The 26,236-nt window shown below is 36.1% G+C and overlaps 1 protein-coding gene across 3 annotated transcripts in view; it reads right to left on the bottom strand.

Moving 5' to 3' along the window:
* Positions 1–26,236, bottom strand: part of LRBA (LPS responsive beige-like anchor protein) — a 365,054-nt gene that overhangs the window by 213,284 nt on the left and 125,534 nt on the right. For all 3 annotated transcript variants that reach the window (XM_057369185.1, XM_057369184.1, XM_057369187.1), the window contains exons 36-37: positions 23,127–23,235; positions 592–758 (exon numbers count right to left, since the gene is read on the bottom strand). In XM_057369185.1, coding sequence (XP_057225168.1) covers positions 592–758; positions 23,127–23,235 — 276 coding nt within the window. The remainder of the gene's footprint in view (positions 1–591; positions 759–23,126; positions 23,236–26,236) is intronic.

Below are 26,236 nucleotides of genomic sequence, written 5' to 3' on the forward strand. Positions count from 1 at the left end.
TTCAGTTATGTTCTAGCCCAAATATGTTCCTAAATATGTTATCTATTCAGAAGCATTAATTAGGGAAGTACTAYAAGGACTTGAACTTGCATTTCAGATTTGGAAGTGAAACTTAAGCACAAGTCACTGCTAAAGAAGTTATGGAAGTACAATTGTAATGAAGGTACATGCTGAGAATTCCAAAAGGAATTAATTTTTAATTAATCTGGCAGTACTGTTTCTACTTCAAAATTACTAATACAAACCTCACCATTTTCCTGTAACTCAGAAAGATGTTTGTTTGTTTAAAGTTTGGCAGAAAAGACGACAAGTTACTGGACTGTGGTTCACTCTTGAATCACATAATACACCAAGAAGGAAACTAGTGGTAAGAATGCATTTAATTGWAAAAATTATTTTCCAAATAAATGATATGGCTAGAACATTCAAAATAAATTATATCACTGTTACAGTAAAGCTGCAAGTCACAAGAGACTCAGCCTGTTTTTCACTGTTCTAACAAAACACCAGTTCTCTGACATTTACCCATACCCAAATCATCAGAGCACTGCTGCACAAAAATATTTTAGAACACCCCAAAAAATGCCTTACCTTGGGGCAGAGCTTCCCCAGGCTCCATGCTTGTCTGTCAGAATGTTGATAATTTTCTGTATTAGTTGTGTTGCAGTCACCTGGTCCCGGTACTTGGCTGCTGTGATCAAATGATGACACATTTTTTCTTCTTCCCGTTTGTCTGCAGAGTACTGGGCACACAGCGACTGGAAGAAAATAAACACTTTATTACTCTGCATTTTAATTACACCTCCAAAGGAAGTTTGAAGCACTTCATAATTAATTATTTCTACAAAACTCGAGAGAGAGAAGAATTAACCCCATTTTCCAGATTTAAGAATAGAGGCCCTGCACAGCTGCCCACAGTAAATCCATCCAGAGAGCCAAGCAGTGGGTCTGGGCTTGCCATGAATTCTTCAACCACATCACACACACTCCAAATTTAGCAAATGCCAACATGCTGGTGGCCAGACTGCACAATAAAACATATAAAATAGAAATGGTTGTGCCCATGACAAAGTGAACAGCATTATAAAAAAGGCAAATTTCACAACAGTGAATGACAATGACCACTCCACTCCCATGACTCTTCGTTAGACTGGCACAGCCAACTGCTTGCTGTTGCTTATATAAATAAATATCTATAAAAGTTAAAGGGAAAAATCCACATTTTTCCAGATAGACAGAAAACAAAACACATCTACGGACTAAATCAATCTTTACCAGGTTGCTCCTTGAAGTTGAGCACAGGTACAGGCCAGCATGGGAAAGTCAGTAACTTTCCTAGCAGTACCACACCTGCTGTATAAAAATCTTCTGCTTGCCARCCTACTCAAAAACAAATTCTAGCAAATAAGAATTGTAAATCATGCCTTCAAACTGCACTCAAAACTACGAAAGATTCGTTGTTACAGTTACAACACTGTCTCAGAATTTTGGGGTTGGTTGACCTGAAAATTAACCTCTTAATACAGAACTCAAAAAACAGGCACCAAATTTCTACCACACCSCCGCTGCCCAGTAAAGCCTCATTTTGCTGTACATGAAAACCCACAATGAATTCAAATTCTGCTAGAAACAATAAAGGCTTTTCCCCACTTCAGCACTCCCTGTTTCTAATTTCAGTTTTCATCTGGCAATTCCACAGATCACATATGCCAGACAAAGCATTTCAGCCTTTGTCGATGATTGGATTATTCTATGATCTAGTTAGTGGAATGGACACAAATGTCTGCCTAACAACAAAAAAAAATTGCTTTTTCTTTGTCAAGCACAGCTGATGCAGACACTAGTACAATTATTTCTTAGAGCTTAGATATCAGCTCAATATCGGATGCTTTTAATGTTGAAAACAGCAGCATTGCTTTTTCTAGATATATGTACAAGACCTAGATACTTGCTGCAAATAAAAAAACAGGCTATGAACGCTACTAATATATGTATAAATATAATATATATGTCATATAAAGTGACAAAATGGAAGGAAATTTTTTTTWAAACCCACAAAATAAAATTTGGGTTTGTGTACATTTTCACAGACAATGAGATGACAAAAATGTACGAACAGATTCATAAATTTTAAAGAACTATTTTAACAATTTTAATATATTTAGATATCTCCTCATCATTTTCCCACACTTTTCAGCAATGCTCACCTGATGAGCAGACATCCAGGAGGACTGAAGAATAAGCAGCTGACTTTCCAACTCAATGAGACATCAAAAATTGTCTTTTGTATTCCTACAAAAAGCATTCTGCCACYCCTCTTCACAAAAATATAAAAAGACTAAATCTTAACCAACACTAAACAGGATTTCCCTAGCTCTTTCTAAACACAGCTGTCTTTTCCAATACATTGATCTATTTTGCACCCATGATGATTCTGATTTCTTTTCAGCACTTTGTAAATGTTTCATAAGCTGTTATTTTTAAGTTGCCTGAAWGGGCAGAATTCTAAAAACAAGTGAACAAGGTAAGCTAAGTAGTAAAATGTTTTAAAGTGCTCTTTAATGGATCCTCCTTTACAATTTGAACAGCAACTTTTCATATCTGACATAAAATCCATAGATATAAATCACATTAGAGGGTTATTCTTTCCCCATTATCAATCTCTGTCTCTTTATGGAACATTAAAGTCACATTTGACCTTAAAACATGATAAAATGGAAATCAAACTAGAATGTTTTGTAAAAGATATAATGAACTTGTACCTCTTTTAAAAAAGTCTCTTTATGATGTGATTTTGAACACATCCTTCATTAAATACCAACAAGGATTTTCAAAATGTAGCTATGATAAACGAAGGAAAAAATGGTATTTTATTGTCCTGACAGCTTCCACAAAAACATACCCATCCTGTTATAAACGGGAAATAGAACTCCACTTTTCAGGATATTCAGCATTTAATATAAGGAGAAATTTGCAATTATACACCAAAACTGAGAGACTCCCACAGGCAGCAATCCCATAAAATTTCAGCAGCACCCTAGGAGGAATTTTTTAACCATTGCACACTCTTTACAATATATATTTTACAAACAAAAACAGCAAGAAGCRACAGTTTTGCCAGGTATCTGCCACATGCATGAATAGTTACTAATCCTAAGAAAGTTCTACAAGAATTATCTCTTTGATCATACAAGTGTCTCATCAGTTGTTCAGTGGTTGAGTTTCTACCCTCCATATATGCCAAATATACAGCAAAATAGAAGTTATTCCTCCACCTCCCTCTCTCAAAATACTTTGAACACAGGAGTGAAAGAAGACTGGTTCCACCAAAAGAATCAGAAAAAGACCCATCCTAAAGTAGCCCATCACCAACAGACTATTTGGAAAGCACTAAAACTCCCAATTTCTCTACACTTTCCATTTTCCAGATGCCAGGTTCACCAGATCCAGTGGCTCCAAAGAGACAACACCACAGTAGAGTGGTACAGTTAATACTTCACACTAAATCCCAATCATTCAATTTGTGTAAAACAGAAACACAGCTTGATTTCTGTTTGTGCACAACCTCAAAAATACGTTTTTACAGTTTCAATTCTTCTTCAGCATTTGATCTCTTGCACCTGCAATGTGCACCCTGTCATGCCTGAATACGGTTTTACAATTAAGATAAACAGTTGCAGGCAAACGGGGTTGTCAAACCTTCCCTCCAATACTGTTTTGGCCTACGTAATTCTTGYTATCTATTTGGGCAAAAGTGCAACAAAACTATAACTACAAAAGTAGTGGAGTCACATTTATGATGAAACAAAGTGTTGAAAGGAGATTAAAAAATGCATTTTAATATAAACACCTCCCGTGTTATCTCCAAAAAGTCTTGAATTCGGTGACTGTTAAAAGTTTTACCAAAGGTATGTGTATTAAGCAGAACCTTTTGACACAGCATGGAATAGAAGACAGACTCTTGTTTTCCAGCCTGTCATCCAGGATAGGAYAAAATCCCTCTCTTTGCCATTATCACAGAACAGGGTTGTTTCCTCTCTCCCATTCTCTGCCTGGACAAGACTGCAAGCTATTTGAACACATCTGAAGATTCATTTTTAAAGAACTGTAATTCTAAAGGGGCAMAAGGTCTTCCAAAAGGCAAGTTATACATATGAAAACACTAATATTCTGTATGCAGGAAATATTCCAGAAATACTGATGCAAAATACTGACAGGGTTAGTCTACTCTGCCTGTCCACATTTCAGTGAAGAGGAGGATTAAYCCAGTTTTCAGAACTATTTTATCTTTGATCTTTATGAAAATGYCAAGTAGAAGATTTTCTCTGTACACTACCATCAGCATCATGCACCTCTGCAGTSCCAAAATTACAATGTAAATTTTTCTAAAAGAAATTCAAAATTTGAATAGCGTAGGGTTTTCAAAAGCAATGTTGCACCTTTTTACTTTTATTCTTTAACTCTGAGATCACTAAACACTTCTACATATGCCTGTTCCTTTGTCTAATTTAGTTAAAAGCCACTGGCTTTGTGAACAACCGGTCTCAGAGGATGTCACTTAAGAGAAGTCATCCATAAGATAACACATAGTCTTGCCACTAATGCAAATTCCCTACAAATAAGGATATTTCAGTAAATGAAGGAGCTCCCCAGTCCTCTGGTTTCACAGATCTTTGCACTTGACCTCTGACCTGAAGTTTAAAGTCTGGACTAAAAATGCTACCCAGGGAAATCTTACAAAGGCTCCTGAATAAGACTTAGAAAAATGAAAGCTTAAAACCTCAACAGCGAACAAAAGTCAACCAATGACAACGTCTGACAGCCACCGTCAATTCTRAAGTGATGCCTCTGTCATCCAACGACTCCAAGTATTGATTTCTCTCAGCATGAAAAAAGCTTAAGCCAATGAAATAGATATAGCATCATCCCCCCGATAATAGCCATCAAGGTTAACACCAGCAGAACACTTATCAAAGTATCTCTTCTATTTCTTCTTGTTTTAATGGACTGAACACRATGCAATGGCTTCTCATCTCTCCAACCCATGGTTTTCCAATCCTCATTTATCCACTTTTCCAGCCTTTTATCTGATTTCAAGATTAAAAAGAATCTGCATCTAAATCAGCTGTTTGTAATACAAATGGGGCATGGGGGGGCAATGAAAAAAGTCACTTTATAGCCAGGCTTTCCTAAGGGGAAAAAAAAAGAGCACATTTTAAATCACAAGAGGAGGAAAAAAAGCATGCAGTTGGTTTACATCATACCAAACACAAACTGGTAAAACTATGGTCATGACCAGGAAAAAAAATCTACCACAATCAATTTGGGTTAGTGATTAGAGAAAAATGCAAGGATCTCAAGAGACATCTGGTTTTAATCCRCACTGAGTGAACAGTTTTATGTTTTACCTTCAAGTCTCACAGAATTAAGCTTTAGTAAACCCAAATATACACCAGGCAAGAGCACTTTTATGCAGACTGCATCTTTCAGATTAAGCCAATTTAGTACAGTAGGTGAGACAAAGTAACCTGAGTAAAACAGGAAAAAAAGCAGCTGCCAATACAGAAATTGTGAAGAGCAGAGACAAACAACATCAGATTTATTCTGCAGTGTCTATTAGCACCATAAACTTTTTTCTAGCCTTTTCTTTGATGCTGATCTAATTGGCATTATTTGTGCTACAGTAGCACCCTTGAATCACAATCAAAGACAAAGCCTTCCACAAACAAGCAAGATTTGTTACTCTCTGCTAGAAACTGGGATTTGCTACACTATTCCAATATTCTCACTCTCTAAGCATCACTGCTAACCATTGCCATAAACAATATGCAGAGAGAAGCGGGTTTTTTTTGGACCCAAGAACGTGCTTTTACTCTACTTATGTCCAAACATTTTGCATTCAAATCACGCCCCAGGACAGGAACTTTCCTCCCTTCCTCTTTTGCAAATCCAGCTTGTCAGCAGTCCCTTCATGCTGGTCTTGTTCAAAACAGTCTAAGAGCCTAAAGACAGCACACTTGGGTAATAAATTTAACATTTTTTGGGTTCAAATCTTCCATGTATAAGGCATTTTTCAGGCTACAAAGAATTCTATCCTCTAGAAAATGCAAAGCTCAGGTGGCTCTGTGCTCTCAGATTAGATATTAAGCAAAGGAGCCAGTGATGATCTTTTCAGCCATTTTTCAACCACACTTGTGACATTCAGTGGCTTCAACACCACCAGAGATTAGTACTGWAGAACTTCTAGTCCAGTGCAACAAGCAAATCAAATCCATGAACAACTGGAACTGACAAACTTCCTTATTTTATAAGGAACATCCACTCCGTCCAAAAATGGAAACATCCAAGGATTCACTACACATTCTTAGTGAGGGCCAAATTAAGGTCACACTGATGTGAYATTTGACAAGTGTTTGGATTCCTGATTTTGTTATCTTTTCATATTGTCCTTTCTATGCAACRTACATTTTTAAAAGTGGGGAAAATACCTTCTAATCTTTTGGAAACATATACACAAGTCTTGAAGTGGGCCAGATACAAAGCTCTGGACTGTCCTCATTCACTGACTGTGACCATCATCTCTACAACTGCCTCGTTCCATAGAGGCACAGTAAGGATTTCCATTGCCTGCAAGGTGGGTACAAAGTAATTCAGCAGTTTTGGACCCAGCAGCCAAATCATTGCTTCCCTAGGATTCAGATTTCCAGACATCCCGCTGCCAGCACAGTTCTTTTACAACTCCCAGCACCAAGACTTGGCACAGCAGTGACACCTGAACAGATTGAAAGTCACAGGCAGTTCAGATGGCACAGCTAAACCTGAAATGAAGTCTCTAAGAGCAGGTAACACAAATACCAGTGAGGATTTTTGCACAACAAAATTTACCGGTTAAGAAGCCTTTAAATGTGCTGCATTTAAAGGTGCTGCATAAAAAGGAATTTTTCACAATTCCTGTATCCAATGAATTCTGAATCATCTTTGAGAACAGGGGCAAAAGCTGGGAAAATTATAATACCTTAAAACATGGGGAAAAAGGACATTGTCAATGAGTGGGAAAATGTAGCCAGAATGATTCAGACAAGCAGATAAACCAAAGGATAATTTGGAATCTTATTACAAAATACCATGTACAACTATTTCCGCTAGTAAGTGGTATGCAGAATTTTATAATAAAGTTCCAAATTAAGTCATTTTATAATGGGCTTCAGTCTCCAGGTATAAAAAAAAAAGTGAAAGACATTTGAATGACTCAAAATTCTTTAACTTCTACAGCTATCAAAGAAACAGCTATAAATACTGAGGTATATCAGTATTTAACACCTRACTTACATTAATGGTCTCAACACTTACCTTAGAGGAATGTGTGTTTCTATATAGGATTTGTTATTATACAAAAACTCACATTCRTTTTATATGTAGAATCCTAAGCAAAAATAATCAACATACCTCTGTTGATCTTGTTATTTATTGTTTGATATTCCTGGTATATCACACTCACTAAATTTCCTTCTAAATTTGTGAAACACATGCAAAGAAAATTCATTTCCAGCCAAAAACCTCTTCATAAACAGTTTCCAAGTTTATGCAAAGGTCTAGATTTGCAAAAGGCAGAATGATCAGCCCCCTGAGATTTCCCTGCAGTCTGGGGTCTGTGTTTCTGTTTCTATTTTCTACATACTTCCCCTCAAGCACTTTTCACCTTTCCCTGTTTAGTGTCTCAGATTTAGAGTACAACTCTAATTTTAATCCAGGARTTGGAGAATGTATCAAATTTTATCAAATCATGAACAAAGAACAGAGAGATCACATTCATTTGAGATAACAAGCATTGARGCATAAGAGTTTCCTATTTTGCCACGAGTGGCTGCATGCCAATGACAAGCACATCTCTAATAAACATCAGTACTTGGGATACTGAGTTGTTTTCAGACATGAAGGGCTCCTAAAGATGTCACTTACGATGTGTAGTAAAAAATAGAAAGAAAAAAAAATTAAAAATAAAAACTTTTCATTTTCCTTACAAACACAAACTCATTACCCAAAAGATAACTCCTCTGTCCTTCACCAGCTTCTATCATGGTTGYTCCAGAAGCAAATTCAGTGGAATCGGTGTCTGACACTTCAGGACCTTTCCAGCCTCCCACAGGGGAGAGCGATCACCTTGCCTGGCCACATATCCTTGAGCAACACTGTTTAATGGGGAAAACACAGGTTTGCTGGCAAAGTATTTCCTTCCCAGACACAGGAGAAAAATCCTTCTGTTATTGCCAATAAGTCACCACACCTTCATCTGTGTCTGCAGAAACACACGAATAATTAAGGAAAAGTACTAAGGGTGGGTTTTGGTTTGTTGAGGGGTTTTTGCTTAGCAGAGAAATTTCAAATTACTATAAGAGAATCTGTGAAAAAAGAAGGATTACATGGAATTTTATTCCAAAGTCTATTCAAAAATAACATGATCGGTGCTGCCAATTTACAAGTTTCTAACTTACACTCCTAACTCGTTCTTTACCTTTTTGTAAACTAAGATTCTTGAGMGACTTATCCTTTCCAGGACCAAGATTTTAAAAGCAGGGTATTCTGATCAAAATGACAATAAAATGGCAAAGATATAGAAAAAAAAAAAAATCCAGAAGGGAGGGATTTAAAAAATATGGGCTGTATGGTCGTCTGTAACAGTTATTCTTTAAAATCATTCCTAGKCACTTAGTTTGGAAACATGTTAAGAGTCACAATCGCAGTTTTGGATTAACCTCTTTTTTTAAAGCCTCCTGTCAGACTTCCTATAGCATCAAACTATGAAAAGCAAACTATTTTAACTTTGTTTCTTCCCCTCTGTTTTTCCAGTATTCTATGTTTTGTGTTTMGTTCCAGCTAGTGTATGAGATTTTTTCATTTGTGATTGGTTCTCACGCATTAAGGTAACACAGTTTTTGGATTTTAGAACAGCAGGATATGTGTATGAACAGGGTGGGTTTTTTAAGGAATGTTTTTTATTCCAAGCAAGTTTAACCACCCTTGAAAGGTTGACATTTGGCTCTAGAGATTGTTGAGGGGAGAATAATTTAATTTCTTTTTWAAACTGTGTGATTTTACTATCCATAAAAAAAAGCATTTGAAATATTCTGATTATTGAAAGAATGAGAAGATGACAGCCTCTGTTTTGTTTTTTTTTTACAGTAGTCTTAAGTTCAAAACAATCATTCATACACCTCTAGATCCTCATATTGAGCAATATGGAATACAGACAAACAATATGGATTTAAAATTTATATTTTTCTTGATTTCATGGTGTAAAGCAATGATGCAAGAGACAGTAGTGCAACTACCATAGATGCCCCCTTCAGAGAAATGAAGAACTGTGTAACATCAAGTAGTTTCTACTGGCATCATCTTTTATGCTGTCAATTTTAATTACCAAGAGGAAAAAAAGAGAGAATAATCCCTAAACATAATCGCTTTCCTTTACATAAGAACATGTGAGATCCATTAAATGAGTATTCTGTTCTGCTTACTTCTCATTTTGATATTAAATACCAGAACTCGTGAAATGTCCTGTTTCAAAGTTCTGATGTTCTGACTGAGTTTTGATTTTGGCTTTGTTTCAGCTCAGCATGCAAGGCTTTTCTGTCTGATTGTTTTGGGTTTTTTGAATAGTATGAGAGTGATTTCATAGTACCCCTCAATAACAGTTACCAGCATTTTTCAGCAAACAACTGAACTCAGGGATGATGSTGTAAGATCACAAAACAGATTACACATTCCAATTTGAAAAATCCTGTTTAACTAGACTTTGCTAATTGACAGTAATTCAGTGTAAAAAAATAATTCAATACTTTAAGCTTGTTTAATCTAATTAACATTTAGATTAATGTTTAGAGCACAATAGCCATGCAGGATAAAAAAAAACAACATATAATCCATAGATTCTTAAAACACAGATAAGAGTTTTGGTGTGAATTACAGTTCACTCGTTAAAATCATAGGTTTTGAAATAAAGAACAATGACTAATCAAAATCAGCAGCTTCCACCAAGGGTGCACAGAAGAAACTACTGAAATTACATAAAACATTATAAAAAACACATGTAAGTGACAGTTATTGGATGTACCAAAGAGCCATGTAACAACATCTCTCACACATTTTAACAGCTTCAGTTACACTMCAGCCAATAATCTACTTCTAATATTCCAAATTTCTGAACAGCTTCAAACAACTRTGTTCCAAAAATAACCCAGGAAACATTCCTGCCTCTTCTCATGGTGACCATATGAAATTGCCTTGCAAAACAGCATTGGTGCAGTGCCAAGATGAGTGATGCTGGCTACAGGGCTCTCAACAACTGCTTAGAAAGGAGATATTTGTGGTTACTAACAGGCAGCATAGGAAAAAATAATCAACAATATTTTAGAAGTTAGAATATCGCATTTTTATTTTTCTTTTGCAAATATTCCCTTGGGACCAAGGGCCAGCATGGAGCCAGCACAGCTGAGGATGACCCAGTCCTACTGATGGTAGTGGAAAGAGGCCTCTGGCCTCTTATGACAAGCTTTGTTTCACAAGTTCCATACCTTCTTTATAATACAATAACCCATCCAATAATTGAGAATTTTTTTTGCTTTTTGTGTCAAGAATTGGCATCAGCCACAGAAGATGGATTCTCAAACTGCACTAAGGGCAACAGACAATCCAGGACCGTTCTATAAGCTTTAAATCTCAAGTTTCTGCAAGGACAGGCACGGAGAAGGATTGAAGGAGCACAAACATCTCAAAATCCATTAGGCCATAATCTTGGCATTACTGCTGAARACTCTGAATTTGTTCCTGCAAATTTTTGGACAAAAAAAAGCCCAGTATCTTTGCACTAGGACATAAAAAAAAACCAAAACAAGGAATGATGACCAGAGCATTTGCACTGCGCATCCTCACAGTCACTATTATCACCTTCAAACAGGTAACTAAATCTTTYCTTTTAAGATGTTTGGAAATCTTTGAAGATGCATTTTCTAAATAGTGAATTAATAACARGGACTTAGAAATGTGAGCAGGAAACAGGTGGGAGGAAGGAGTGGTGAGAAAAGTAATAGGAAACAWCTTCTCGTGTGAAGCAGAATAGTGAGGACAGTTTGGTTTTCTGATTGGTAAGCCTTTTTTAATATTGACTCTGCCACTCCCAGTTGTACTCTAGATCAACAGTGAAATCCAGAGGTTTCTAAGTCACTTGGAAGCAATRATCACTTGAAAAGCAACTTAACTGCCTGACACATCTTCCTTTTCATGACCTAACACCATCTCAAAGGAATTGGCTTCGTTTTCTCCTACTTAGGTCTGACAGAAAAATCAGTAAGTAGACTCATTCTGTAAACATTTCTATAAAATAATAAGATTAAGGAGGAAGAAAAAGATTCAGAATAATCTATTACAGTGATTCTTATTTAAAAGTAAATAAAGGAAAGTTAAGATAAAAACCTGGACTGCGAAACAGTCGGGTAGAAGTTAAGAATTCTGATTAGTGCAGTCTTGCTCCCTTCCCTGGAAAGCTGCATAGATCTATCTAGAAATAAAAGGCTATCTTTACAAAAGCTTAGGAATGTCACCCTTGGACAGACGTGGCTTTACAATTTTYCACCATTTCCCTCCCAGAATTTGCCTTCAAGCCCCATGCACTACAAACTAAAATGTTATCAATTTAATTGTAAAATCCTTATTTAAGCAATTACTCTCTTTTTTCAATCATCACTCATGAAGGTATTTATTTCTGCACATCACAATATTTTGCATTTAGAACAGAGCACTCTCAATGAAAGGTTGAAGCTTTCAATGAAATTAAATCATTCAGGATAAACTATTACACTGGATGCAAGATTTTGTACAACTTCCTTCTCAATGATAAAGCAATAGATGAAAGAGAAATAGATGAAAAAGAGTTATGGAAGAAACACAGGTAACAATAAAAACCTTAACCACAAGTGCTTTCAGGTTTTACTGACAAACACCTTCAAACACTTTCTAAACATCTCAGTATCTTCATGTATATGCTGTCCCAAAGCTAATTTTCATCAGTTACCTTTATGAGCATCAAAACATCAATTTACAGGTATCAACTTTGTCGTGCCTCCATCAGAGACTGCCTTAACTACAAAATGAGAGTATTACTACTATGATTTTAGCCCAAACAAGAGAATGATGAGGGGTAAACACAGCTGACATTACCTATGGCTTTTTGGTTAAGAGAAGTAGCTACTCAAAATAAGGGCTAGACTTTCAATTCATTACTCCTATAGAATCAGGTATGCTGTGTCTTTTAGGCATTTGGGGTTGCAAATAAATAACATGAAGATACTCATTCTCATTCAGAAATATCAGTGTGCAAGTGCTTAGATAAGTCATCCAGATAAAAAGCACACTTTGCAACCCTGGAAAAGCTCAGAGTTGTAAAAAAAACCCCTCTTTTTACATTCAGCTATAGACAGCAGTTTAGTGGATCAGTAAATGAGACCATACTGCAGGTACATAAACTTGTCCATAGTTTGTTCTTGTTCATACAGCTGCAGAGTGAGCTGCCTTCAAAAAGTCACTTCTCAATTTTAATTTCAACTGCCAGACACTAAAAAAAAATTCTATGAACAACACAAATAAAAACATCCTAATACTTGTACACACCAGTCTACCCCAGTAACTTCAGAACTCAAAAGGTTTTACATGAAATCCAGCCACAATTGGGCTTTAACCCAACAGCCCTAGAGACAGCACTAATAAGGAATTATTTTACCATTTTGTGACCTCTTTCTTGAATTGCTGTTATAAACATGCTTTTTATCTAAAAACAATACTTTTGAAAATGAAATTGTATTTAGAATACAATTCTATTCAAGACTACTGCCAAAAGAGTGTCAAATACATCTGGACTGCAAATGATAATACGTTGAATCAAAAGCTAACACCCATTTAGCAATCAGATGCATATTTCATCCTTAATGAAGGCCTGAAAAGAAGAGTTCACTTTATTCTGGATGCAGGTATCAAAGCAGATCTCACAAAGCAACACAGGCGCATCATCTAAGGATCTTTTTCACATTAAGAATCCTATTAGAAGGAAAACACTAAAAGGTAATTGAATTTCCCTCAGTTATCTTCATCTCTGTCAGCTCCTGCTACAATAACTTACTCTCCAGAGCAGAGATAACTCAATTCTGTCCAGCAAGCATATGTTATGAATCTCCAAAGCAAACTTGTCTAAATCATTCTGGTCTTCTATCAAGGTTGGCTGTAGATATGAACTCTGACAGAAAGCAAACAAATTTATTTTTATCTTTTCGATAATTCGCTTCCCTGTGCCTTGATGGAAGAATCTAAAGATATAAATGTTTCCACTAATTCTGGAATTATACAGACTGGTTGAAAACATTTCATCTGAAAGTTAATGCTATTAAAAATTCTTCTATTCACTTTTCTGTTAGGGCAGAAACAAAAAAGCAGTTTGGGCTTCCTTTTGGCAAACAAAAACTAAATTATCGTGCTGCAATGGACATTTTTTTCAGAATGGTTCTGATATATATATATATATATTCACCCTCAGTGAGAATGTTAACACTACAAATAGTGACAAGAGAAGTATGCTCTAACCTTTTATTTCCTCAAAGCTCCTAAAACATCAGTAAGCACAAATTCTCCATTCACATAAACAAATGCTTTGATTTAAAAAGTCACATTTTGGGAACGTATTATGACCTATCTAGACCAACATCACAATAGCAAAATAAAAGAAAAAGCAGCCAACGAAAGGGTATTTGACAAGAATCAGAAGAGATAATTCAGAAAGAGAGGAGAGAAAATAAGAGATAAGGGCCTGGTCAAACTATTATTAACTATACAATTTATGTCAGTTTGTTTCAGGGTCTCCAACACATATGTAAAAACCAGCCTGAAGAATGAGTGAATAATGAATTGACAGTGTTCCTTGCTGACACTCAGCTACCCAGAGTTGTTTAGTCACAAAGGAGATGTGAGGARCTGGAGGGGAAGCTTGGAAGACCAAATCATCATAACAATAAAACAGCATAGGAACTTCAGCTTAGATAAAAGAAACATAGAAAATAACCTAATTTTAGATATAAAATGATGGCATGGAGTTCACCTTTATCTTTGCTCCTTTTTGCCSTAATTTTGCAGCTACCAGAATCAGCCCTTTGTTACACAGGTTGCAGTCAGCCCCCAACTGTAAGCACTGAGTGCAGTTATCAGTTATTATCAGCAACAGCTTTATTCTATTAATTACAACAGTGTAATGAACAGAAGGTGCTCTAGGAATTACTGGTTGTGATCCATGTCTCCTCTTCCAACCTGACTCACTACCAGGGAAAAGGCATTTTACAGCCCAAGAGTCACTTCAGATTGCAGAAGAGTGAGAGTGTATTCKGGGAAAAGTGTTGCTATGTTTGCCCTTTTAATAAACTCTTCCTTAAAAATGCACTATTTGATATAGGATAACAGGCTTGAAAGTGAAGCCCAAAGATAATAAACACACAATAACAAAGAAATAATTCTAAATGTAAATAAAAATATGTTCAAGWCTACAACTGAGCAGAGTATTTAAATCCAACCTACTCATTGAAATACTGAGAAAAAACACCTTCAGGTATACAGACCCTGAAGATCTTCGTGACCTTGTCAGCTTCAATATCAGAATTATTTTAATATAATGTCTTTCTCATTTAGATCAAAGCAACTTACAATAAAACACACAGGGGAGATGTGTACTGTCACCAGTGCTTTTTCTTCAAAGCCGAACAATTTCTAACACTGTTCTTTAAAATGCTACATAGGCAACGCACATTATCTTTGGACAAGAATTTTAGAATAAAATCTCCAATCGAGCACAATTTGTTATTGCTAGAAAATTACATTCTATTCACACTGTAGTACTTCAGTCAGGATTATTTTAGAATCAAAACCTRGCATGACCTACCATAAAAATCTGTACATGAATAATAAACAAGGTAAACAATACTGATTTATTTTTCAYGAATAGGTGAGAACAACAGCATTTCTGATGGGAACATCTCATTTGAAGCAAGAAATTTCTTACCTGGCAGCTTAGTTTTCATATTATAAATATAAAAATATGCAGAAAAACATGGAAAACGTTTTAATAGACAACACAAAATCTGTATAAATAGAAACAATATTAGGGGTTCAAAGAAAACATATGCCATCCAAAATAAGGATTTTTTAAAAACAAATAAACAAGAAGCTGGAATGTTTAAGTTGTAGAGAATGAAGGCTGTAAGAAAAYGGCATTCTTCAGTAAGTCTCCCCAAAGAAGAAAAACAGAAAAATATGTCAACTATGGCATGATAGTTTTAAAAACAGAACAAAGCAAAAGACATGGAGGAACAATTGCAAAAAAGCCATAAAAGGYAGCAATAAATTATTTTTCAAACAAATCAGGAGTAGTAAGGCCATTAAGGTGTCTCTGTAGAGCTAATAGAAGATCAAAGGATAATAAGCACTCCTGGAACATAAGACCACCACAGAAAAAGAATGTCATAAAAGCAAACTGGGAAGAGGGTGACTGCTGGGACCAGACAGTGTCCACCCAGGTGATCCAGAAGAACTCAGGGATGAACACAGCCATCAGCTACAGCATCCTTGTTCAAATTGCCTCAGTGCCAGAGGAATGAAATACGCCAAATGGACTCTGGAGGACCTCAAGGAGCAACATGGCAGTAAATCTGAAATTTTTAAAAGGCAAACTTGGAGCTGTCTTTGATGCAAAATGCAAACAAAGGAATAAACACGCTGGCAAGGGCCATCATTGCCTTCGTAAAGGAAGTCAGGTTTCATTAGATGTCCTTCAACAAGCCACTGKAGACAGAGACAAGAAAGATCCAGCTCATCAAGTCTGAATGCCAAAAAGATATTTAAAGAAAGGCAGGATGAGGTAGGGGAGATAGGAACCCCCTCGTGTTGAAGTTAAGACGCCACAGCAAAAGGTAATTTCAAAAGGGAATGCCTGTTCCCAGTCTAGCAGAAGCATGGAATGCTCTTCTCCACTCTGCTGATTACCCCATTTTCTTCAGTTATGTGTTGTTTCAAGTCATTAAAACAGCAGGTCAAAATTTAAAAACATAACTGGTTACAGGAATTGAGTATTTGACTCCTTTTTTCAGGTTTTCAGAACTGCAAATGTTAAAATAACAATAATTATTTCAGAGCTTGTTCTACTAAGACTTCCAGAGCTATGGAAAGCAGATTATTAGGCTTATTGATAATTTTCACTGACTATAATAACCTGGATAACTAGTTACAAAAGGGGACAAAAAGTTTTTAAAACAAAGTTAATCATTCACAGGAAGAGAAAACTAAGTAGATGTGTTAAATATGTAAAAGAAATTAAAAAGGCCATAAAAAGTTGAAATCTCTTACAYTGTAAAGCACTGTGCAGAAAAGAYTCTTATCTTCATGACCTTCCTGGATTTTTCTTTTAAATTACACTTAGTATGTAAACRAAACRTGTCACAGATTAGAAAAYGTGGACAAATCTCAACAAGACATTGCTCAACACTAARCATTAATTATAAAGCAATAAACTTCACAAGTGTCACAAAAATAATAGATTTTTTAAAAACATTAAACATCTACAGTCACAAATCTATTAAGTTTCCATATTCAATATTATTTGAAAATCCCAATCATATGTTGAAATTTATTAGATTTAATCCTTAACATGGTTTGTCCCATAATTGGCAACAAACATTATCAACAAAAAAGAAGATAATATCACTTCCTGTTTAATCAGAAAAGGCCATAAGAGATCGCAGTTCTTAAATGAATTTGCTTTCAATTTGCTTCAAAAACAATATTTCTCCTATCACAGAATCAGAGAGTAGTTTGGACTAGAAGGGACCTCAAAGACCATTTAGTTCCATCCCTCCTCCCACCAGACCAGTTTGCTCATGGTCCCATCCAACCTGGCCTTGAACACTTCCAGGGATGGAGCATCTAAAACTTCTCAGAGCAAGCTGTGCCAAAGCCCCACCATCCTCACAGCATAGAATTTCTTTCTAATACTGAATCTAAAACCTCTGTTCTTTCAATTTGAAGCCACCACCCCTTGTCCTGTCACTATATGCCTGTGGAAAAAGASCCTTTGCAGCTCTCTTGCAGCCCCCTCAAGTACTGAAAACCACAAGTAAGGTCATTCTGGAGCTTCTTTTCTCCWGAGAAAGGTAAGAGTTCTCTKTGAYAACTCACAGACATGTTASTGTATTTTAATTTAAAATTGAAATATTAAAAAAAGAGATGTCTCRGTATTCCAGAGCAATTTTTCATTCCTTCTCTTCCCTTTGCTTGTTAAAGCACAGTGAAAGAGAAACGACAATTTTTCACTCCTTTAATAATCAAGCAAAACTTTATCCCAATGGTTCCCAGAGCACAGGGAAAAGGTTACAATATTCAAAGAGAAAAGAAAGTTTTCATTTCAGTGTCCTTTGTATCACATGAGACAATTAATCCTAAAAATTGCCACCTCAGGAATATGAGAAATATAATATCCTACTTTGGGACTTGACAACATATTGCAGCAGAATAAAATTGGTTAATCCTCCCATGGAAGAAAAACAATATTCTCCTATGCTCAGCACTCCGTGAAGCATTTAYAATACCTCAAATATGCGTTGAGGAATGAAAATCAAGTTTTTTTTCTTCCTTCTACCAACAAACAGATGGTGCTGCAACACCTAAATGGCCTAATGCAAAGGACAGCATTTATTTAAAATTTTGAATTTGAGAAAGTTCATAACAAAATGTGTAAAGCCTTATTTTTCTGAGGGAACATCTAACTTCCTTCATGTTGTCTCATTACATTTTTGCAATCTTAAGGACAACAACTTTTGGATCCATTCCTACAACTTGCACTGTCCATTACCTCCATGTGTCCAATGTGAACCATTGCTGCTGACCACTCTACAAGACCGAATACCCACTGACGGCACTACAAAATCTTTTGTTTTAATAAATCAGGACATTACATTTAAGTGTGCTGAAAAACAATATAAAAGGATGTTGGAAGAGCCACAGAAGGATTTTTTTTTTTTTTGATGCACAAGTTCTATAACAAAGCAGCTTTTGTTRAAAACACTGGAAAACTATGGAGAATATGGACCCAGTCAAGGAGTAAAACTTCCTTTCCCAGAGTAACTTCTCATTCCATATAGAAGCAACAATCATCTATAGAAACAACAAAGACACCAAACACCTTTCCATAATTCTTTCAAGATCTCTCAAACATTCCCTTTGACTTATGGGTATTTGCGAGAATTTATTTACAGTAATTTTCAGTCACTTCCTCTGATACAAATAACACATTCCAACATTTAATGCTTAGCACATCAAAGGGGAAAAGATATGGAATAAAGAAGATTATCCATCAGTGGATTTTGCCTTCTGTCAAGGAAACAAACAGCAAACAGCTACATCCAAATCACCATCAGAACGCTTGCCTAGCCTTGCATCCCACCTCTGTCAAGGCAAYACCAGTTTAAAGATTTGTTTCCCAGCATGAGCCATGAAGTAAAACATTCCATTTATTACCACAGCCTGTAAATTGACACTGAATAAGAATTAAAACTGTGAGGAAGTCCAAGCCTTCCGCATGAAAAAGCATAACTGAACACAAAAGGGCAACAAATTTTACAGCAGCTGGAAATGCTAGATTTAATTATTGAAGAGAAATCATGCAGAGAAGTTAGCTGCCTAGCATGATTTATAACAAATGCAAAGGGAAAGTCATGTGAAATTCTCAGTTAATCAACAGAAGCAGCCAATAACAAGAATGCCAGCATTTTATATTTCCATGGATGACAAGAATTTGAAAAAAGTAAGATCAAAAATTCAAGGGGATGACACCACACAATCTTTCAAAAAAGACACTTTGAAGAGGCAGGCTATTTTGCCAATTACAGCACCAGTTACATCTTASAGAAAAAATTACCAAGGGGTCTATTTTGCTCAGAATGAAGAATCCATGTCCACCCATTATAGGAAGTTTTCTGAAAATTATTGTGTGGCACTCTCCACTGCTCTTCTACACAGCCCATGACATGCAAAATTATGAATAGCTTTGTATTGTAAATTTTATCCCATTTTCCTATTTTTTCATGTGAATCTTCCACACCAAAAAAAGCAAAAAAAAATTAAAAAAAAAACCCCAAACAAATAAAATAACCACCCATGTTACTGGAACATTCATCAGAAATACTTTACACAAGCGCTGAGACATGGCATTGAGAGTTTTGCATAAATCCAGCAGTGCCACAAACTACAGCTTCACTAGAAAGGTGAAACACTGAACAGTCCAGGCCTAAAAACCTTRCAGGTTTACTTACTTAGAATTCTATAAATATGTATATTCACCCACAAATACACGAAGAGATTTATATCAGACAGGAGGCATATCCAAGGCAATGGGCACTCCTGTCATAAATTATAAAATAAAGTCAATTAGAGTACAAAATTCCCTCCCCYTCCTCACACCAAATCCAATTATTCCCACAGGCTCGACGCTGCAGCATTCTGCACAGATAATCTAAGACACAGTGAGAATCCCCACATTTTWCAAGGTCATTTCTAGGAAGCAATCTGGGTGGTAGCATGAAACTACTATAAAGGGGTTCCTGTTCAGGATTTTCAACTCTGCCAAACACTGACGGTGAAATCTTGAAAAATACCTAAGAGACACATCCATATAAATGCCAGGGACAATGGGCAAAATTTAAGGATTTAAGGTTTAAAGGTTATGTTAGAAATGTTCACATTCCCACATTCACTGGAAAAAAATGTGGTTTCCTTGCCACCTCACTAGAGAAATGAGTGGAATATTCCTTCATCAGGCTTCTCAGAGGCTCAGTCATGAGGCTTACTCATGAGTAAGCATGTCTCAGGTTTCCTGGTGACCTCCCCATATGTCTACATACATGGATGGAACCTTATACAGGTAGCAGTGAAAAGACACTGAGTTTCTGAAAGGAGAGAACTGCCATGAGGAGACACAAGAAAAACAGAAAATATTTCTTTTCTATTCCTTTCAGTTTAAATCTGCCTCACAGGGGTTACTGCATATCTAAAGTTACAGCACAAACTGAAAAACATGCAAAAGGGAAAAAAAAAAAAAAAAAAAAAAAAAAACAAAAAAAAAAAACACAAACAAACAAATTAAAACAAAAAAAAAAAAAAAAAAAACAAAAAGGAAAAAAAAAAAAAAAAAACAAACAAAAAAACATAAACCCAAAACCATCCTTAGTTTAGAGACTCTTCCCATGCTTTTGGTCATCTGAGTGCATGGAAAGGGTTCCTCTCAATGTCCTGAACAATGCAGGGTATTTCAGGGTCTCCACATAGARACAGAGCAAAGCCCAACCAGAGCTTATGCAGCAAAGTTTATAGCTGCTGCATTTGTTTCTGTCTCCTCCTGGATGTGAAAAAATTGATAGGTGGACATTTCACATTTCCTTTCTGGAAGGAAAACACTCCTGTACTTGCAGTGAATTAAGAATGAAACAGGAGTGGCATCTTCCCCTCTAGACCCTGAGCAACTTTCAAAATGACACCTCACAAGTAATTTCTTCCATCAGATTTCTAGARTGAAGTTTTCAGTACAGCAGTGTCATTACTTCCTGTTTTCCTAGGTTTCCCCTTCCTCTTCCAAGGACCATTCTTATCCCATTTATAACTGAATATATATAATTGTACGTAACAACAGAACATCATTATGAAGCTTGTCTAAATTTCCCATTGCTTTCTCCTGCCTCTATATGCTCCAAACACCAAACTTTGATTTTAAATGAAAAGATACTTTCCCTTTTACTTTAAAACTGCCCTTGCACCATAGTGCAAACCTCACCAAAATCTGGCTCAGATATTTCAAGGCTCATCTTTGTCATGGCTTTTGGAAATGGAGAAGTACAACCAGGTAGCAGTAAACATACTACAGATCTTGAATAAGAAAACTGGGAGTTGGATTTTTGCTGACTCAGTGTTAACRTGGATTATTTCATCTGTGATAAGAAACACAAGACATGGAAGTCTGAATGAAAACGAAAAATGGGTAGTTCTGACCTCATTTCTCATCTGAGGGTCTTTATACTTCACTCAACCAGTCTCATCTCCTTTCTCCCCAGCACTCAGATGGCAAAACTTTTTTCTGATCTCAACCACACACGGACATCCCAACCATTTTTTAAAAAAAACCCTGCAACTAATAACTACCAGAAACCCAAAATGTTTTCAACTGTGATCAAACCCCCATTCGCATRTAACTTTTTTGGGGCCAAATGCTGTAAGATCACTCTATTTTCAGGAGACTGTTTCACCTATTTGTTGTATACAGGATCTGCTCACTTTTTTCAGCTATCACATCTTAAGACATGGATGGAACATGGAACACCAGAATTTCTGATTGTTAATGTGATACCTGCAGATGGATATGGCTAATGGTTCCCCTTTGCACAAAGGAACACAACACTGACTGAAGTTTGCCACAGACACCAGGTTCTTTAAGCATTTGGTAGAATCCAACACTTGCATATCCTCAGTTTCTACACCTGTGGAAGTCATGCTGGATCAAAATTTTTCCAACACCAGAACAAAACTAAACTGGATAAACAGATTGCTGATATTTGAGTACACCAGTTTCCCTGCAAGTTCCACCTGATGAGTTAAACCTCTTGAGCCACAGCCACTGAGACAGCACAGATTCAAGCCAGCATCAGCCTAAAGTAYCAGCCAGCTCATCCTAGAGAGGTGTCACAGCAGAACTGAGAGGTGTAATAAAAATGTAGACTCTGTTTAAATTTCCTCCAGACACCACAAAAGGTATCTTGAGGCTGAGCTAGGGCTAAGAGTGAAGCTGTCACTGAACAAGTGTATTCACAGATAGCCTGCATTCATATGACAGAATCCTTTATTTCTCACATGCTTCCCACATACACAGATCCCCCCTTTGCAAATACTTTGCATCTGAAGGAAAAAGTGGGCTGTTCATCTAATCAATAACGCCATGTCATGCATGGAGCTTCTGCATAAATCCAGAGCAAAAGATGTCAAGCATGTCCCAGTCCAATGATTATCAGGCAAGGGAGTAAAAGGATGCACTTTTCATCTCCACAGGACTGTCGCCAAACCCTTGATGTAATAAATGAAACATGCCTGCTATTTCACCATTGCAAAATGGTACTGTAGATATCTCACCACATCTCTGTTTGCAGGAGGGGGTAACTAGCACTAGATGAAGTGCAGATATGTTATTAGACAACGCACAGCTTGAATCCTGGGGCYAACACAGATGACCTTTAGAACATAAGCACTGTCTAAGACAAATATGCTTTCATCTTTGGGGAGTATTTTTTCACATAAAGATTTAAGAGAAAAACAGTTTAGAAATACATTAAGCACAAATGTGCCTTCAATCTCTTAATGCTTCATTTTAAAAACAAAACCACAAGTAATATCACATGTCAGAAAAAAGACGAAGTACTCTTTAAGTAGAATATTAGTGAATTGAGAGAGATTTARCTTCATTTTCATTTTACCAATAATTAAAGCACAGGGAAAGCTGATATGTAATGTAACTGAGATCCAAAATTGGAGGTAAGACCAAAGGGATTCAGAAAACAGGCTAGCATTTTTGTTACAAGTAGTACAAGTTTATTACAAAAACAGAGACCATCATTTCACTTCAGATTCCCTTAAGTGGGGYGAAAATATGAAAACATAACTAAACCATACCAAGGCATGTAAAACATAAGGAGAATGGTTTTAGAGAGGGATTAAGTTAAATGGCAAATGATACAAAAAGAAAAAAAAAAAGTAATTTCTCATTTTGCACTTCACAGGCTGTTACCACTTATCTTCAGCAAAGTGGTTTTCTTCAAACCTGTATGTTGACTGTGATGCTAAGCAGCTTTAACACATACAGTGATATTTGCTAAATGGAAAAGAGCAGCATTGGCATGATAAAATTCTTTCCCCTACAAACTATGGTGTGCAGATTTCAACAAGTTCTGAGCTTGTGTAATGGTGGATGCTTCGGTGTTTAGTTTTTTTTAAAACAAGATTTCCTTTCTTACCTCAAATTCAGCATGGCGGTTAATRTCCTCTGCCCTCTGTCTGCTCAGGATAAATTCTGCTTCATTAGCCACTCGTACCAGATGGTCCTTCATGGTTTGACTCAGCAACCTGARGACAGAGGAGATTTAAAAACTGCCTTAAGAGAATGAAGTCCGAAAATAAAAATCTGTTAAAACAGTATATATATGCAAATATGTTGGGCTCTCGTGACTGCCTTAATTCTGTAAAAAAAAAACAGTAAAAATAAGGTTGAAGGGTAATACTCTGGCAAATAGTAAAATTGTCTTGTTATAGTAAAGCAAAGTAAATATTAAACCAAATGTAAACACTCCAGTCARTCATTTGTTTTACCTGAAATAGAGATGTATAAAAACTCTTCCACATACACCACAATATAAAGTAAACAGTTTATGCATATAAACATCCACAGTTAAAGCACTAACATAATTGATGTAAAATATAAATAAAAAAATGCAATGCAATATAGTTTTTCCTCCAAATGCAAGATTGAAATTTTATGTAAGTATACATTTAAGTAATACTTTCAGGATTATAAAACATTCTCAGTCTCACAAATGAAATGTTAAGATATACATTGTTCCAGGCTATGTACAGAATAAAGCTGTAATTCAAACTGAGATTTCTGAGGCCTTCATAAACCCTGAGTTTATGAATGGCAGCAGAGCTGACAGATTGAATTACAACCCAATTATTCTCTGAGTTCACRTATTGTTACTAAAAACATTTCCTTTTTAATTAGTTACATTGGGATTCATAAAGTTAAAAYTGGCTATACAGGAGCCACACTGTTTTAAAAGGTGCACAATTCCACAGGATCACTCAAAAAGATACAACAGATAAAATCATTACATGATCTTGAAAATATCTGTTATTAAACCTTTTTCTAATAAGGCTTCCTGTTGTAGAAAGAAGACTAGCAGAACATAAAATTACTTGCTTGCCTTGCACATATAAGCAAAAGTACATTTCAACAAGTTCAGAGTCTACTGAGAGGCTTTCTTTACAACCACAGCATTTATTATGCAGGATGCTTTCTAATGCATATAACGTTAATTTGAACCTCAATAACTTTTTTATCTGAAATAAGGCTCAACCTGTCCCTAAACTGTATGTTTGAAAGAGTGATGCTCTGCTGTCTCTTTTCCTACACTGTTCAGAATTCTCCACTTGCAGAGACTTGCAGGTCCATGCTTGCTCCCATGAGAAGAAATCCAGAGGCAGAGCAACAYCTGAAGCTCTTTGTCCACTGCCTCTGTTATTACAAGGCTCAGAAAGTGCAAGACAAGAGCAACATGAGGTTCTTCACGAGCTCACAAGCCAGCCAGGATGGATTATGGTCTCTCATATGGTGGATGAAGTCTTGAAACAACAAACATGCACAATTCATTATTTAAAGCCTTATATCCCCTTCTCTTTKGGGAGGTTTGTACAAAAGCCACTGGTTTAAAATCCCATTACAATTGTTTTGAGGTTTGTTTCTATTTTTAGTTACTGCTAGAATGGAAGTAGCTGTTGAGCAACAAAAATACAATTCAGCCAATTTATCTGCATGCATTAGCAACAAACCAGCAACAAGAAATTTTGCACAACCAATTYCATAGTCTGGGCACATTCCAAGCATTTGACTCTTTCTCCATGAACTCCAGCAGCATATTCAAATCAGATACAAAAGAATTTAAATGAAGTTTTATTGAACTCAGAACTGTTAAAAAAAATTAAGGGGATCATAAATGTTCATATAACACAGTTTGACAGTATTCCATTATTTTCCCTGAGTTTGTCAATATCAATATTTGCTGCTAAACTGATCAGACTTTGAAAAATACTAGCTGTCTTCTAAATGGTCTACTTTTAATCTAACTCTAATTATCCTCTATAATTCCCACTTTTTATCATCTGTTTAAGAAATCATCGTATGCAATAATTGCTTTAACAGTTTACAACATGGTTTTCCTTTTTATCTACCAAACATACCCAGCCCAGCACTTGCTATGCATCTCCAGAGATGATGGRTGTGTTCCAAACAAAGCAAAGAACTACATTCCCTCACACAGGAACACCATTGTCCAAACAGACTAGAGGGGTACCTAGTGAAAACAGCTTTCAAGTATCAGGAAGAGYTTTGTCTCTTATGGATCAGCCATCTCTTCTGTCACCCCCACCTACCCTCACTAATCCCACACAATTTCCTCACTTTCTTTATGATATTCCACACAAGGGTAGGCCACAAAGATAAAACTGAGACATTATTTTATTTTTTTATACATTCAAGAACTTGAAATTKTAATCCTTCTTTTCAGTACAACCTTTTCCAAACATTGCATGTGCTTGGATTCACTGTTTCATAATAAACAATTCAAATTGTGTCATCATCTAGAGCAGTGTGGAGTTCCTTTATGAAAACAGTATCCACATACATAACATACCACTCAGATTTTCTATTTTGAATTTACCACTTTAGTGTAGAATTTTGCAAATTAAATATATATCATAAATATAAATACATAAATGTAATGATGGCATGATATAAAAGGGGAATCCATAGGCATCATTAAAAATGAAATGCAAATATGAGCTCACAGCACCTGTATAAATGAAATCACCTCTGCCGACATGMCTAAAATGAGGTTTCAATCATCTACTAAACACTCATTTTGGGAACCTTGGCAATAGCTACTTTTCCATTTAAAGGAAACAAAATGTTGAATAGAAATTTTTTAACTGTAGCTTACTGGTTTCAATAAAACAACTGTTCCCAGGTGAGCAGACCACTGTTGAGGCAAGGACAGGAATCTGACGATTGCTGAAGGATTAGTTCAACTCCAAACCACACACAACACATGGGGGAGAGCCTATAAACTGCATTACCTAAATCAGGTAACTTTAAGAGACAAATGGTTTCTTCTTAAGGAAAAAATATTTAGAAACATCAAATTCTACTCACTAAGACAGTAAGTGCACTTCATGGATTTAAAGGATCGTAATGGTCCTTGCGGGGTTCCTGCTCTGTCCTCCTGTACAAAACTGATCATGAATGCCTTCCTAAAAAAAGTTTATTTTCCTCCATCCTTCTGCTTGTGCTACAGGA

This window comes from Malurus melanocephalus, unplaced genomic scaffold, assembly GCF_030028575.1.
Source record: "Malurus melanocephalus ecotype Western Australia unplaced genomic scaffold, MMel_1.1 scaffold_105, whole genome shotgun sequence".
NCBI lineage: Eukaryota > Metazoa > Chordata > Aves > Passeriformes > Maluridae > Malurus > Malurus melanocephalus.